General features: G+C 53.2%; 3 protein-coding genes across 3 annotated transcripts; 2 read left to right on the forward strand and 1 right to left on the reverse strand.

Moving 5' to 3' along the window:
- The first annotated feature begins 4,951 nt into the window (after positions 1–4,951).
- On the forward strand, positions 4,952–10,603 carry SMAC4_03304 (uncharacterized protein). Its single transcript, XM_066089922.1, has 2 exons — positions 4,952–9,736; positions 9,808–10,603. Exons 1-2 carry the CDS (start codon positions 5,199–5,201, stop codon positions 9,926–9,928), a joined length of 4,659 nt encoding a protein of 1,552 aa, XP_065947712.1. The 5' UTR covers positions 4,952–5,198; the 3' UTR covers positions 9,929–10,603.
- Positions 10,604–11,299: 696 nt separating this feature from the next.
- On the reverse strand, positions 11,300–13,220 carry SMAC4_03303 (uncharacterized protein). Its single transcript, XM_003352937.2, has 3 exons — positions 12,831–13,220; positions 12,696–12,775; positions 11,300–12,632 (listed from the first exon to the last, which is right to left on the reverse strand). The coding sequence occupies exons 1-3, from the start codon at positions 12,855–12,857 to the stop codon at positions 11,930–11,932; spliced, it is 810 nt and encodes a 269-aa protein (XP_003352985.1). The 5' UTR covers positions 12,858–13,220; the 3' UTR covers positions 11,300–11,929.
- Positions 13,221–13,565: 345 nt separating this feature from the next.
- SMAC4_03302 (uncharacterized protein) lies at positions 13,566–15,579 on the forward strand. Its single transcript, XM_003352936.2, has 4 exons — positions 13,566–13,671; positions 13,752–13,841; positions 13,920–14,106; positions 14,211–15,579. The coding sequence occupies exons 1-4, from the start codon at positions 13,639–13,641 to the stop codon at positions 15,440–15,442; spliced, it is 1,542 nt and encodes a 513-aa protein (XP_003352984.1). The 5' UTR covers positions 13,566–13,638; the 3' UTR covers positions 15,443–15,579.
- The last annotated feature ends 14 nt before the right edge of the window (positions 15,580–15,593 follow it).

Here is a 15,593-nt window from a genome sequence, read left to right on the forward strand (position 1 = left end):
ACTCGCTGCTGATGCTGCCGCAGCTTTTACATTATCACTTCCTGCAGAACGTTGGGATCGACTCAGAAAAACATGTACGGCACTTAGAAGCACGTTCGCTAACCTGCGGTAGTCTACCCGTTCGTGAGGTTGGCAGATCTCTTGTCTGTTCCCCAAGTCAGCCTTACCAAACGGTAGTACCTAAGTCATAAATCAGACATCACCTCGCCTTGCCGATCTCCAGAGTTCTCTTTAGATTGGAAAGGTTCTCTAGAGCCGCCATATCATCGAGTTTTCTTCTCTGGTGGTTAGTTAGTAGATCTAATAGCAACAAGGAGACATGATTCTGATCGAGGCCACCTCCTCTCCGGTTTTCCAGCCTCCAAAGGAAAGAAGCGCCAGTCGCATTACAGAGCCCTCAATCGATTTCGATTTAAGAAAACTCAGATTGTGTGTACAGAAAACTGAAGCTTCTGTTCCTTGTGTTTGTTTTGCTTCCATGCGCAGTGCGACGTGTGATGCACCCACACCACCATCATGTAGGATGACGTCCTTCAAATCGTCTGGTGTACCGTACATGCTACATACAGACAGCACGCATGTGAGAGGTATTGACGGCTATATGTATGATACATATGGGATCTTCGGACCGAGCCGTTGTTGGTACGAAATAGGTATGTAAATTATAGAGAACAATGAGGTTAGACAGGCGATATCAACTTTGATATCTACCGCGTGGGATAAGTGAAGTTTATATGAATCTGATGCTGATGATGATGATGAGCTTCCACTTGTGCCCATCCGTCGGGAAGCCGTTCGCAACCCAGGAATGTCGAATTGGGATTTGTTGAGATGGGTTACGATTCGGCGAACTGGTGTTTTGCTGACACATGAAAACTTTCAATGTCGAGAATCATGATGGGCCGGACAAATTGACGCTACAAGTCCTACACTAGTGTAGGTGCACACACTACTGTCAAAGCATCTCGGAGATAGGTTGTCAAGATCTCATCAAACCGTCCGTCCGTCCTGATCAGCAAACATACGCATTTGTAAAACGTGGCATTCGACTCGGGTTCCAGGCCCGCGGTGTAATCTATCCGCGTCCGTATTCTCGAATCTGGGGCCATGTTTCAATTTGATTTTGAAACCATCGAGATTCGTACTCTTACTTGCCTGGGCCAAACTGTTTTCGCTAGAAATTGAGGTTTTTCGTTTCCATTCTGGAATCGCTTTGGGCGGGAGTCAAGATCGCCAAATATGGCCGATTCGATGGACGAAAAGGGAAATGTGAGCCACAAGAGCGACAACATGTGGATTTTGTTCTGAGTGCGAAAACGGGGTGGAATTCTTGCTCGGTTTCGGTATCGTATTCGCTTTGTGAGTCCTGGATGGTCCCTGATAGGCTAATGAAGAGTCTGGACGGCCGGCAGGGATGATGGGACAAGTTAAAAGTTGTGGGGGATTAGGTGGAGGCGACAAGCTGATCATCGACGCACTGTGGATTTTGAAGATTTCGGAGTTGGCTGATGGAGATGGAGACTGTTGCCGCTGGATGATAAATCAGGGAGAGTCGGTGACATATACGCGTAAACTAGAGAACGGGACATGAGTCGATAAGCTTTCAGTTGAGATGATCTTCAACGTTCGGGAAAGGTTAGGGTCCGCGCAAGAGTCCGCCAGCCCGAGAACGTCAATGACCGTGCGAAACTCCAGAGGCTCCGTTACACTTGTGACGCCAAGAGCTATGCAGAAGTGGAAACTGGGGAACTCGACCATCACGGCGCGTCCGCCAATTTGCGGTGCACCGGGAGATAAAACAACGGTCAGAGAAGTTTATTCAGAGTTTGAAAGACGAGCAGGCCTTGCCAGAGTGTCGGGATATTACGCCTTTCCGTCCGCGGATGTCTCCCCGCCAAGATGTAACGGTGAGTCCAGACAGCATTGAGCGGGATCCTGGTTTACGGAAGGGCAGTGCCAGTCTGCTAGATGCCAGATGCCGGATCTCTCATGTTGCAGACGGGCAGCGACAGGGCAAGGGCAGGCGGAAGGAAGGTTTGCGGATGTTCTTTTTGATCGTTCCATCCATTTTGACGGTTTGTCGGAGCCTTGTGGGGTCACTGCCCGCCTGGGCTCTTTTTGCTCTGGGCCTGTCAACTGTCATCCATTCAACGTCTGGTGCTTGTTGATGAATACGGAAGAAGATTGGAGCCTGTCAGATATTCCTGCGGTTTTGCGGTCAAGTTCCCGCGGTGAGCGTCGCTATTCGACCGGTGGGCGGAAATGGCGGCGGCTGTTGCTTGTGACTGCGGTAGATTGAAAGATGTTGCGGGTTGCGGGCTATCGGAGTGGTAAAAGAACCCGAAGAGATTTGAGATGAAAAAAGTGTCTTTGTGGGAGCAAGGATTGCCATTGCTGGGTGTGGATTGTCCAGCACGTGGGGGATCCAGCGAACATCCAGCGAAGCGGACTGCGGCACACTGGCGGGGGACTTGTTTGAATTGTTTGGCCTTTCCAGGCTCCAGGTTTTCTTCCAGGCCTTTCTGTTCGTCCTCCCGTCTCCAACGCACAACCCCTCAATGATTCGATTCTTTTTCGGATAGCCCTTGATCCGATCCAACATCTGGACGCTGGAAGGGCGCAGCCAGGACGGTGAGAAGCCCGAGAGCATCCATGTTCCAGATAACTGTTGGTGCCAAGTGGTGGGCGTCCTGACTACCTGATTGGCCCGAATGAACCATCAGGCCAACCGCCAAGAGCTCCGGTAATCAAATGCAGCGAGCCCAGAGCAACAGCCTCGAACCCGGCTTTCCAGCACCAGGACAGCGGACGCCAGGGAGGTCGTAAATGGTACGCGTATAGCGACACCACTGGCTCACCTCTGAAGGGACAAGATGGGAGAAGGCCGAGCTATATGATTTCTCGGCTGTCACCCTATGGACGCGCTTAGAAGCGTCTCTGCGGCATTGAGGGCTGTGGAGACTGGAGAACGAGCAAGCCACTTACAAGGGCGCAAACATTCCGAATTCGGATTCTTGGGATACCTATCACCCCAACACCCGCCCCAACAACATTGGTTGCAATATCGTTGACAAGTTATGATATCTCGGGGATTAGCAAGTCCCCTCACCCAGTTACACCGATTCTGAGGCGGTGCGGCGCAAGGAATCGGAGCGAAACGGGGCTCGGAGCGAAACGGCACAGGTAGACGGCCTCGCCAAAGACCCCGAGATCTCTTTGACGGGAGTGGTTGAATGATTTTCAGAATGAATCATCATCCGTCATCATCGAATCGCCAAGCCTGCCCCTCACAGCCACGGCGAGCAACAAGATCAACGGCAGTGTACATTTACCGTGGCTGAAGCAGTGACGGCGCTTTGTTGCTTGCCTGGGATTTCTGTAAGTGATGCTTTGTCTGGTCTGGCCACCGAAACGTCAGAACGTGTTTGACAATCTGGGGTTCGTCCAAAACTGGTGGAATGGACGTTGGAGAATGATCTCGACGGGCTACGTAAGGGTTCTGAAGATCACCAACAAGGATTGGCAAAGTAGCAAAGGTTGAAATCGAAAGATAACTACGAGACAAAAAACGATGATGCTCGGGTACAGCTTGTCGATATCAGAGGTACCTGTAAACAAAGTGCAACACAACTTACCGGTACCTATCCAAACCATCGTGCCCGCACCCTTCTTGCTTCCCGACTTTCAGCCCTGACATGCCTTGACATGCAACTGATACCAAATTCCATTTGCCATGTTGTTCCTAGCTTTGGCTGGCCTCATCTACTGTCTTTTGAGGTGCCCCGCGATAGCACAGGGGCATTCGCAACCCTAAAGTCCCACTGCTACCATGAAGGCCCGCTTACCTAAAACTACTAGGTATAGTAAAGCTACCCTAAAGTCTTCCAGCCAACCTCTAGAACAACTGGGTCTAACGCCCTGGGCCGGAGTAAGAGACCGCTCAGGTATCGCTAACATTGCCAACTCCGTTAGTAGTGTAGGGTAGGGTAGAGGTACCTTACCTGATGCTATGCGCGCAATGCCTCAATGAGCGGTGCTACCTAAGTACTAGTTAGTGTAGATGTACCTCCCCTAGTTCTAGTCATCAGAACAACGTCAGCAATGGCAACTTGAGCCACCTTTGCTGCTGTTGCGACACCATATCTGCAGATTCACTTGCAGACCTTCCACTTCGCCTGGGAACAAAAGTCATTGATGGCTTCTCATGAACCACCCAGCTGGCTGAGCCTCTGATAAAATGAAATGATAGCCAAGAATGACGAACGAAGAGGGGGAAATATCCCATTGGCCACCCTGCCGTATACGGATCGGAGCCCTCTGATTGACGACGGGAGCGAACGGGCTCAACGGGGGTCGCTGTCATTTTCGTCCACTTCTCCAGATGTCAAACCCAAATTCCCAATGCGAAAAAGGTACGGAGCACTTGTACCGGGTACGTACCGGCGGTTACAGTGCGTCGCCAAAGTGGAGGTACCCAAGACTCCCGGACGGGGAAGGCTCGTCTCCAACAAGGAGTGGCCGGCTCCACTCTTCAGAGTCTCGGAGCCTGCGAGGACCCCGTCCCCCTTTCCTTTCCAAAGGCTTTTCGCACAAACTCTTGGTCCTATCGTCTTTTATAGTCCCCGCGGCCCGGCGACATTTTGGCCTGTTGCCTCTGATCTCTGGACCTGATAGATCTCGGACTCTTGTTTCTCGCCAGCAGATCCTCTCATCCAACCCCAACCCCAGGTGTCCGTGTCCTCCCTTTTCTCGGTCTTGAGGTTCCGTCCGATTTGTACGGAGTACGTACTGTTTCTGTCGCTACTTATACAGCAATAGAGAACAGCGCTTACCTCAGCCTAACCCTCCACTCGCTTTTCACACACTCACCACCCACCTTCCAAGCACTTCCTTCTTTTTCTCTTTCTGGTTTAGTCCAACAATTGCGACTTTCTTGCTTGCATACATATAATATCTAGACTCCCCTTCTGCTTTTTTTTTGTAAGTCCCTTTTCACTTTCAGTCTCAACTCTCTTCGGACGAATTCCCCCCACACCACTCCACCCTATACATACCCCGACATACATCGTTATAAGGCACGAACCGACACTTACACCAAGATCCTCGGGGTTAGGGCAGAATCTTAATAGCATCTCATCATCGACTTATACCGAATTTTAATTGGAGCAAGACTTTCGGACTCAAAGAAATCACCACACATGTCCTTTATAGGCACTGGTTCCTTTGGGAACTACGACCACACAGCCCAGTCTTCTGGAGCACCTCTTGGACGCCGACAGACACACGACTTTGAGGAGGAGACTGTCGCCGCCAACCCTGCCGGACCTACTCACCCTGAGCCGAGTTCTTCACATTCTCACAACGACCAAATGACGGGAACACGGGCCACTTCCATGACCGAGGTTGACGAGAACACCACTCGTCCTGTGAAGGAGAAGGACGGCCAGCATGCCAATGACGACAGCGACAGCACCACCGAGGACGATGAGGACCGTATCGAGGAGAACCGCCGCGCAAGCCAAGTCCTCGCCCTGGCACGAAAGTACACCTCGCAGTCCCATGCCGCCGTTCCCGATGGAAAGACTGTCTTCCAGGTCGACGACGACAACTCACCACTCAACCCCAATGGTCCCAAATTCAACTCTCGTGCTTGGGCCAAGGCCATCGTTGAGCAGGTCAATGGCGAGGGTCACCAGTTCCGCACCACCGGTGTCGCTTTCCAGAACTTGAACGTTTTCGGTTTCGGCTCTGCCACGGATTACCAGAAGGATGTTCTCAATGTCGGTCTCGAAGTCATCGGCCAGGTCCGCAACCTCATTGGCATGAGCCGGCAGCGCCGCATCGACATTCTCCGCGACTTCGATGGTGTTGTGCGCAAGGGTGAGATGTTGGTTGTTTTGGGTCCTCCTGGTTCCGGCTGCACAACCTTCCTCAAGACCATTGCCGGCGAGCACGATGGTATCTTCATTGACGACCAGTCTTACTTCAACTATCAGGGTATGACCGCCAAGGAAATCCACTCGCACCACCGTGGTGAGGCCATCTACTCTGCTGAAGTCGATACCCATTTCCCCCAGTTGACAGTGGGTGACACTTTGACCTTCGCGGCTCGCGCCCGCGCTCCTCGTCACATCCCCGACGGCATCAACAAGACCATGTTCTCCAACCATCTCCGAGATGTCGTCATGGCCATGTTTGGCATCAGCCACACCGTCAACACTCGTGTTGGTAACGAGTATATCCGTGGTGTTTCGGGTGGTGAGAGAAAGCGTGTTTCCATTGCCGAGGCCGCTCTCTCTGGCGCTCCCCTCCAGTGCTGGGATAATAGTACCAGAGGTCTCGACAGTGCCAACGCCATTGAGTTCGTCAAGACCCTTCGGTTGCAGACTGAGCTTTTCGGAAGCACTGCTTGCGTGTCCATCTACCAGGCTCCTCAGAGCGCTTATGACCTCTTCGACAAGGCTGCTGTCTTGTATGAGGGTCGCCAGATCTTCTTCGGCCGTGCCGACGAAGCCAAGCAGTACTTCGTCAACCTGGGTTTCGAATGTCCTGCTCGCCAGACCACTCCCGATTTCCTGACCTCCATGACCAGTCCCACGGAGCGTATTGTTCGCCCCGGCTTTGAGGGCAAGGCTCCTCGCACACCCGACGAGTTTGCCGCTGCTTGGAGGAACAGTGCCGAGTACAAGTCGCTTCAGGCTGAGATCGAAGAGTACAAGCAGGAGCATCCCATCAACGGTCCCGATGCTGAAGCTTTCCGCGCCTCCAAGAAGGCCCAGCAGGCCAAGGGTCAGCGCGCCAAGTCTCCCTTTACCCTCTCATACGTGCAGCAGGTTCAGCTGTGCTTGTGGCGAGGATGGCGACGCTTGATAGGAGATCCCAGTATCACAATGGGCTCTCTTATCGGTAACTTCATCATGGCTCTCATCATCTCCAGTGTCTTCTACAACTTGCAGAATACCACGGACAGTTTCTACCAGCGTGGCGCTCTTCTTTTCTTCGCCATTCTCATGAACGCTTTCTCTTCGGCCCTCGAAATTCTGACCCTCTACGCTCAACGTCCGATTGTCGAAAAGCACGCTCGATATGCTCTCTACCACCCGTCCGCTGAAGCTGTCGCTTCCATGTTCGTCGACATGCCCTACAAGCTCGCCAACTCCATCACCTTCAACGTTACGCTGTACTTCATGACGAATCTGCGCCGAGAACCTGGACCGTTCTTCTTCTTCCTGCTCGTGTCTTTCGTCACCGTTCTCGTCATGTCGATGATCTTCCGTACCATCGCCAGTTCTTCGCGTACGCTTTCTCAGGCCATGGTGCCCGCTGCCATCATTATTCTGGCGCTCGTCATCTTCACCGGTTTTGCTATTCCCACCAACTACATGCTTGGCTGGTGCCGCTGGCTCAATTACATTGATCCTATCGCCTATGCCTTCGAGGCGTTAATGCTGAACGAGTTCATTGGACGCAAGTTTTCTTGCACTGCATATGTTCCTAGCCCCCAGATTCCGTCGTATGCCAATGTCGGTAGCTTGAACCGCGTCTGCTCAGCCGTTGGTTCCGTCACTGGCCAGGACTACGTTCTCGGCGATGACTATCTCCGTCAGAGCTTCAACTATGTCAACAGCCACAGGTGGCGCAACTTTGGTATCATCCTCGCCTTCACCTGCTTCTTCCTCACCACTTACATTCTTGCCGCTGAGGCTGTCTCTGCCAAGAAGAGCAAGGGTGAGGTTCTCGTCTTCCGCAGGGGTTACAAGCCCGCCTCCTTCAAGGAGAACAAGGGTGATTCTGAGTCTGGTGGCGTCGCGGTTGCCGGCAAGGGTCACGTCAGCGATGGCAACACCTCCGACAAGGAAACCGGTTTCTTGCAGGCCCAGACTAGCGTCTTCCACTGGAACAATGTCTCTTACCATGTCCCCATCAAGAAGGAAATTCGCCAGATTCTCAACAACGTTGACGGCTGGGTTAAGCCTGGTACTTTGACTGCTCTCATGGGTGTCTCCGGTGCTGGCAAGACCACGCTTCTCGACTGTCTCGCTGACCGTATCAACGTTGGTGTTATCACTGGTGAGATGCTGGTTGATGGCAAGCCCCGCGACACTTCCTTCCAGCGCAAGACCGGTTACGTTCAACAGCAGGATCTCCATCTCGAAACCACCACCGTCCGTGAGGCCTTGAACTTCAGTGCCCTCCTCCGCCAGCCCGCCCACGTTCCCCGCGCCGAGAAGCTCGCTTACGTCGATGAGGTTATTAAGCTTCTCGACATGGAAGAGTACGCCGACGCTGTCATTGGTGTCCCCGGTGAAGGCTTGAACGTCGAGCAAAGGAAGCGTCTTACTATCGGTGTCGAACTTGCTGCCAAGCCTCCTCTTCTTCTCTTCGTTGACGAGCCTACTTCCGGTCTCGACTCTCAGACTTCGTGGGCTATTCTGGATCTCCTCGAGAAGCTGACCAAGAGCGGCCAAGCTATTCTATGCACTATCCATCAGCCCTCGGCCATGCTTTTCCAACGCTTCGATCGTCTCCTGTTCTTGGCTAAGGGTGGTAGAACCGTTTACTTCGGCGACATCGGCAAGAACTCCAACACCATGGCTTCCTACTTCGAGCGTCAGAGCGGTGTCAAGTGCCCTGCGGATGCCAACCCTGCCGAGTGGATGCTTGAGGTTATCGGTGCTGCTCCTGGTACTCACTCCGAGATTGACTGGCACGAGGCTTGGCGCTCCAGCCCCGAGTACGAAGCTGTCCAGGAGGAGTTGCAACGTCTGAAGAACAGCCCCAAGGATGAGACCGCTTTGGAAATGGATGGTGGTAGCTACCGTGAATTCGCCGCTCCTTTCTTCGCGCAGCTGCGCGAGGTTACCTACCGTGTCTTCCAGCAATATTGGCGTACCCCGTCGTACATCTACTCCAAGGCCGCCCTCTGCATCTCCGTCGCCATGTTCATCGGTTTCGTCTTCTACAACGCCCCTAACACCATCCAGGGTCTCCAGAACCAAATGTTCGCCATCTTCAACCTGCTCACCATCTTCGGCCAGCTCGTCCAGCAAACCATGCCTTACTTCGTCGTCCAGCGTTCGCTCTACGAGGTCCGTGAGCGCCCGTCCAAGGTCTACGGCTGGAAGGTCTTCATGCTCTCTCAGATCATCGTCGAGCTTCCCTGGAACGCGCTCATGGGTGCCATCATGTACTTCTGCTGGTACTACCCCGTCGGCCTTTACCGCAACGCCCAGCCTATGGACCAAGTTACCGAGCGTGGCGGTCTGATGTTCCTGCTCCTCCTCGCTTTCATGTGGTTCACCTCGACCTTTACCGACTTCATGATTGCCGGTTTTGAGACCGCCGAGGCCGGTGGTAACATTGCCAACTTGCTCTTCTCGCTCTGCTTGATCTTCTGCGGTGTCCTCGCCAGCCCCGACACCATGCCCCGCTTCTGGATCTTCATGTACCGCGTCAGCCCCTTCACGTACCTAGTCAGCGCCATGTTGTCGGTCGGTGTGGCCAACACGGACGTGCATTGCTCGGATGTCGAGTTTCTCAAGTTCGAGCCCCTCAATGGCACTTGCGCCGAGTACATGGCCGACTACATAACCACCGTCACGCAGACCAGCGGCTCCGGTGGTTACCTCTCCAACCCGGATGCCACGGACATGTGCAGCTACTGCCCCCTTGACAAAACCAACATGTTCCTTGCTAGCGTGTCCTCCGACTATGCCGAAAGGTGGCGCAACTTTGGGTATGTTTTCCTCACTCTTCCCCTAGCATCGTCCCTTGAAAGAATAAATACTAACGTCAACCTCTCAATAGCATCCTCTTCGCCTACATCGCCTTCAACATTCTCGCCGCCCTTGCCGTCTACTGGCTCGTCCGCGTGCCCAAGAAGAACGGTATCTTTGGCTTCCTCAAGAAGAAGGAGAAGAAGGAGTAGATTCTCTTCTCTCCCCGACGCCCCCAATAAAACACAACAACCCAAAACATAGAAAGAAACTCGATATACCCTCCATAGTTACACCACCGCTTACGATTGAGGATTAGATAGTTCACGTGTTGAAGAAGTGAAGGAGAACAAGAAAGGAGAGAAGAAGCGATCGTCTCGAAGGTTGATGGTGTCATGCATTTATTTATTATTTTACGGTATTCCGAAATCTTGTTACGAAACACACACACACACACACATACATCTCTACACTACACTACACTACACTACACTACACTACACTACACTACACTATACACTCAAACCCCCCCACAACACTTTTTGGATTTTGGATTTTGGATCACTCAAAACCTCGCGGTTGATTTAGCATTTCTCAGCGATTTGTCTTTTCAGGTCTCAGCGATATGCGATATATTTTCTCTTCTCTCACCTACCTCCTTCTGATTTTCTTCACGATGGAACACTTGAAGAAAGTCAATGGAATTTTTATACATGCCATGTAATTTGTTCACATAGATGGAAAAAAGCGCGCTATTTATAGGGGACGACGGGGGAAATCTTCTTGATGATGAATAAATTTCTTACTTTTCTTTTCTGGGGAAAAATGTCTGTCTGGATCATCATGTATATAAATGCGTATGAACACACCTTTGGATACCTTTGGATACCACCTACCTTAAGGGATGTTGCCCACCCAATCTCTCCACGCAATTCGAAATTTGGTTCAATTAGAGATACGATGATAGGATACAAGACGTACCTGTTCAAAGTGAACTAGTGTAGCCCGAATGGAAGAACTACCCGTTGCTAAGGCTGACAGATTTCCTATCTATTCCCCAACTCTACTCGGCAGAGTTGGGGCAAAAGCCTACCGGACAGCTACAACCCTGAACATCTCTACAAGGAAAAATCATCAGGAAATCAATAACGATCCGAAGCAAATTTCAAGTTTGTATAACAATTTCCAATTATAAACTTTCTCAAGATTCCCAGAAGACTTACCGTAGCCCAAACAAAGAAATATATACCGAATTTCTAGGCCGGTGCAGCTCCTCCTCGTTGGACGTTTTTCATATCCCCTCCCCTCTTTCCTATAGAAACTGAATCCTGAGGTTATTAGCTGTCCGGTAAGGTAGGTTTTGGCGTTTCCGGAGGTTTTTGGCACCAATTCTGCCGAGCACCAAAGAGTTGGGGAACAGGCAGGACTGAAATCTGTCTGCCTTACTAACGGGTATACCACGCAATACTCGTGCCACTCACTCATCTTATCTTCAGAATTTCCGTGCGGTCAAATAAATGAATGTGTGTGCCAGATGAAATTGATGGCAATATTGGAATGAGTGAGTGAGTGAGTGAGTGAGTGAGTGAGTGAGTGAGTGAGTGAGTGAGTGGGAAACCTTGGATTGGATTCTTTTCTTATGAAGAGAAGAAACTTGTCCTTCCCGACCGGACCCAACAGCTGAATTAGATAAGGTAGGTATATATGTACGATATCATCACTTGTCGAATCTATTTATCCATGTCCCGTCAATGCTGCCTTTCCATCTGAAGCCACATACTCCAGCACTTATTGCCCTATGGAACCCTTTCCTTCCCGCAGCTCTTTGCTCTTGGTCTTGATTTTGATCGAAATCGCGATTGCCTTGTTGCTTCGATTCCTCTTCCTCTGTTCTTTGTGTCTCTATGTCCAACGCAGATGAATTGAGTGGTAATGCCCGTGATATTACGTACGCCAACGATCCTGTCCACGACGTGTACCCCCTCCCCCCTTCCGGAACGCCGATGCTTATGAAAAGAAAATCCGTATGCCATGTACCAATGAACGGATGTATTGAAGTCCCCAACAAAGCAGCTCACTGTCTTGGTGGTCGAGGCTTGATCGTGTTCCAGATTTTCGGCGGTATCGTCGGAAAAATAATGCGCATCCCTTTGCTGATAGTTGTGGTTCCTTATGCTCTCTGTTTCTTCCATTCCACTGGTATCCATAACCCCTCAGGCCTCGCCAAAGATCCTCACCATCAATACGTAAAAGAAGAAGAAGCATCCGGCCAGCAACCACTTATGCCTCGACATCCACCCCTGACCCGCGTCCCTCTGCTGCATGACCGCGTCCACAACAGCGTGAGCCTGGCCCCCGCTGGTGCCGCTGCCGCCACCGGCAATGCCCAGTTGAGGCCCGCACGATGATGCGTTGGACGGCTCCACCGGCCTGTTCCCCGTTGCTGGGTCAATGTTGTTTTCCTTGATCCACCTCCAGTTCTCAGCGTCTACATCGGGCCACTCCGACCTGAACTTGGCGCCGCCGTCGCCCGCCTTCACGTTGCCCTTCCCTGCTGCGCCGTTCGGTCGGAGATGGGAGCCGCCTCCTGTCGAGTTCCACCATCGTGAGCGCGCGGCGTGAAACTTGCGTTCTGTTTCGGTGGCCGAGACGGAGCCCGTCGTCATCTCTTCGGAGGTCATGAACGATAGTAGGCCGATGAGAATCGTCGAGACTTCCCAGGCGGGGTTGAAGGATTTGGGGTGGAAGTCGGAGATGGAAAGACATAGTCGGCTAGACGGCGTGAAGCGGCCGGAAGGAGTGTGCATGCGGATCGCGGGAGGGGCGAAGGGGTAGTTGGGAGGGAAGATAAGGGTTCCCCAGTATTGGCCGCCGTGATAAGGAGTGTTCTCGGGACCTGTGATGATGTAATGCCATCTGGAGAAGTGCATGTCAGCCGCTGGCCAGGTATAAGCGAGGCTGGCAGTGGTAGATGCTTACTCTAGGATGTTAGACTCGGATGGGTGGGCAGTAATGTACGGCGGGGGGTTCTCGGTGATGGATTTGTATTCGCGCGTCAACTTGAAGATATGTTAGTTATTGTTGCCCAAGGACCTTGGGATTTCGTGGACTCACGCGCTTCTGTGCCGCACGTGTAGCCATGCTGAATTGTGCAGATGGCGATGTCTCGAGATGGTGTCGGTCCGTGATTTGTGTGGCAAAGAATGAACTAAAGGGATGGAATCGACCGAGGGACGATAAAGGAATCGAGGGTCGAGTGCTGGCGACTTTGGAGACGGCGGAGTGAGGGGATCCGAGTCGCTGGTGGAAGACGATGGTAAAGAGTCGAACGTAAAGTTTGGAAGTGGACGGATGGATCGTAGTTGAATAGGTGAATGTGATGGTGGTCTGGTTCTAGGATGCAAGGTGGAAAGTGTAGTGGTAGGTCCAGTCAAGGTTAGCGACAGAATGTCAGCGAGCAGTGACGGACAGTGGTGGCACGGCACGGGGTCCAGCTGGTCATGAAAGGCATTGTGGACTGGGGGACACAACGGGCAAGCGACGAGACCTCCTCCAATCCTCGCTTCCCAGAGAAAGACGCTTGATCCGATCGGGTCTAGCCTTCAGAAAGAGTGGGTCTGCCGCAATGGTTCCCTTTGTTGAAGCAAGGGCCCTGGGAAGGATCTCCACGTGCGCCTCTCATCTCATTATGCGTGAGCCACAGCCCACTGGCAGTCCATCAGCAGCACCAGCCACACGGTTACGTAGTGACGAATTGATGGATCCCCCGACAGCACCCGAAGCCGAATTGACTTGAACCTGGTCGACGGTTGCAGTTCGGACCAAAATAATAATAATAATTCGGAGAGTCGAGAACATCCCCGTCCTCAACAAGTCACCAACCAGTGATCGCGGAACCCACCAACCCAGGCGAGAAGCTGCAATGGCCTCCTCTCCAAGTGCCCCCGGCGGCAGCGTAAGCTTTTGTCCCTCGTCGTCGTCTCAATTGCGCCAATTCGAGTGACCGATTCCTGATCCAAACCTCCAAATATTTAGGTCGAGGCCGCCACCGCGAAGATCGACAGGGCCGCTACCATCGTTACCGAACCCAAGGAACATCAACCGTACCAGGCGCAGAACCCCATCGTATGAGAATCCGATCCTTAGCCCTTCAGATGCCAGTCATCGTCCGGCTAACCTTTCCCTCTCTCTCCTTCAACTCAGTTCGAGGACCACCTGCTTGCCCCCGCTACCGTCAACTCCATCGAGATCCATGGCGCCAACAACACCCGCCGCGGCCTCCTCGACCACCTCTTCAAGCCCATTGTCGAGGAAAGCACTAGCCCCGATACCACCCTAGGCGATGTCCTCGGTCGCATCAGCAAGGCCACCCAGAAGCTTACCCGTTTCGGTGCGCGCCCACTCCTCCTTCTCTCCTTCTCACCCGAGCAACGGCCGAACATCCTACATCTCCCAGAACCCAGCACGCTCTAACCTACCTTTTACATCCAACAGGCATCTTCAAGGAGGATGGCTTTGGTGTCTTCATCTCGGATGCCCGCCAGAAGCAGCAAGAGCAGTTCCAATCCCCCACCGACCGCACCGAGCTCGACGTCTCCATCCGCGTAAAGGAACAATCCCGCCTCGTCTTCAGCGCCGGCACCGACTTTGGCAACGCTGAGGGATCCGCTTACACCAATGCCGTCCTGCGCAACATTTTTGGCGGAGCCGAGACCCTCTCCGTCAACGCTGCCACCGGTACCCGTACCAGGTCGGCCTACAACGCCGTCTTCTCTACCCCGGTGAACGGCAACCCCGATATCCGTCTCGCCCTCGAGGGTCTGCGCTCCTCTACTCAGAAGCCTTGGGCCTCGCATGACGAGCATCTTACCGGCGGTAACCTCCGTCTCGCCTGGTCGACCGACAACGGTGATAACCACGCGCTCGGCTACTCTGGTGTCTGGCGCCAGCTGACCGGCCTTACCGCCTCCGCCTCGCCCACCGTCCGCGCCGATGCCGGTGACTCTCTCAAGAGCTCCATCACCCACACATTTACCCGTGACCGCCGCGACAACCCCACGCTCCCCCAGGCCGGTTACCTTTTGCGCACCGTCTCCGAGCTCGCTGGTTGGGGTCCGCTCCAGGGCGACGTTTCCTTCGCCAAGTCCGAGGTCGAACTGTCTGCCGCCCAGCCCCTCCCCCTTCCCGGCGTCTCCGTCGGCGCCGGCTTCCGCGCCGGTCTTCTCTACCCTCTGCCCACTGGCTACTCCCTCTCCAGCGCTTCCGTCGCCCCTAGCCGCATCAACGATCGCTTCCAGCTCGGCGGTCCTACCGATGTCCGTGGTTTTGCCATGGGCGGCCTCGGTCCTCATGATGGTGTCGACTCCGTTGGCGGTGACGTCTTCGCAGCTGGATCTGTCAATATGCTTCTTCCCCTCCCCAAGGCCGGTCCAACCTCCCCCTTGAGGCTGCAGCTCTTCGCCAACGGCGGCCGTTTGGTTGCACTCCAGGGCAAGAAGGCGGCTGAGGGTTCGCCGTCGCTGGATTCCGGCGCTGTTGCGAGCGGCATGAAGAGTGCGGTGGCTGAGTTGGCGAATGGCCTGCCCAGCGTTGCCGCTGGCTTCGGTCTGGTGTATGCGCACCCCGTGGCGAGGTTTGAGTTGAACTTCAGCTTGCCATTGGTGGTAAGGAGAGGCGAGGAGGCGAGGAAGGGGCTGCAGGTCGGAGTTGGTATTAATTTCTTGTAAAGGGGTAAGAGGCAAAGGGAAATGGTAGGGACAAGCATCAAAAATCATGATGCTTCGCCTGTCTGTGTAGTATCAATGTATAAATGTCAAGTCATGCTATAAAAATAGACAATACGAGGGGACCTCGAAGTTACATTCAGCGCAATATCTG

Source organism: Sordaria macrospora, chromosome 7, assembly GCF_033870435.1.
Source record: "Sordaria macrospora chromosome 7, complete sequence".
In the NCBI taxonomy this organism is placed as follows: domain Eukaryota; kingdom Fungi; phylum Ascomycota; class Sordariomycetes; order Sordariales; family Sordariaceae; genus Sordaria; species Sordaria macrospora.

Bases quoted from the DNA above. Each gene is read 5' to 3' on its own strand.
- SMAC4_03304 (XM_066089922.1), top strand. From the start codon at position 5,199: ATGTCCTTTATAGGCACTGGTTCCTTTGGGAACTACGACCACACAGCC. The intron at 9,737-9,807 runs GTATGTTTTCCT...ACCTCTCAATAG, and splicing joins GAAAGGTGGCGCAACTTTGG to CATCCTCTTCGCCTACATCG.
- SMAC4_03303 (XM_003352937.2), bottom strand. From the start codon at position 12,857: ATGGCTACACGTGCGGCACAGAAGCGC. The intron at 12,776-12,830 runs GTGAGTCCACGA...CATATCTTCAAG, and splicing joins CACGTGCGGCACAGAAGCGC to TTGACGCGCGAATACAAATC. The intron at 12,633-12,695 runs GTAAGCATCTAC...GCACTTCTCCAG, and splicing joins TCCGAGTCTAACATCCTAGA to ATGGCATTACATCATCACAG.
- SMAC4_03302 (XM_003352936.2), top strand. From the start codon at position 13,639: ATGGCCTCCTCTCCAAGTGCCCCCGGCGGCAGC. The intron at 13,672-13,751 runs GTAAGCTTTTGT...CCAAATATTTAG, and splicing joins CAAGTGCCCCCGGCGGCAGC to GTCGAGGCCGCCACCGCGAA. The intron at 14,107-14,210 runs GTGCGCGCCCAC...TACATCCAACAG, and splicing joins CCAGAAGCTTACCCGTTTCG to GCATCTTCAAGGAGGATGGC.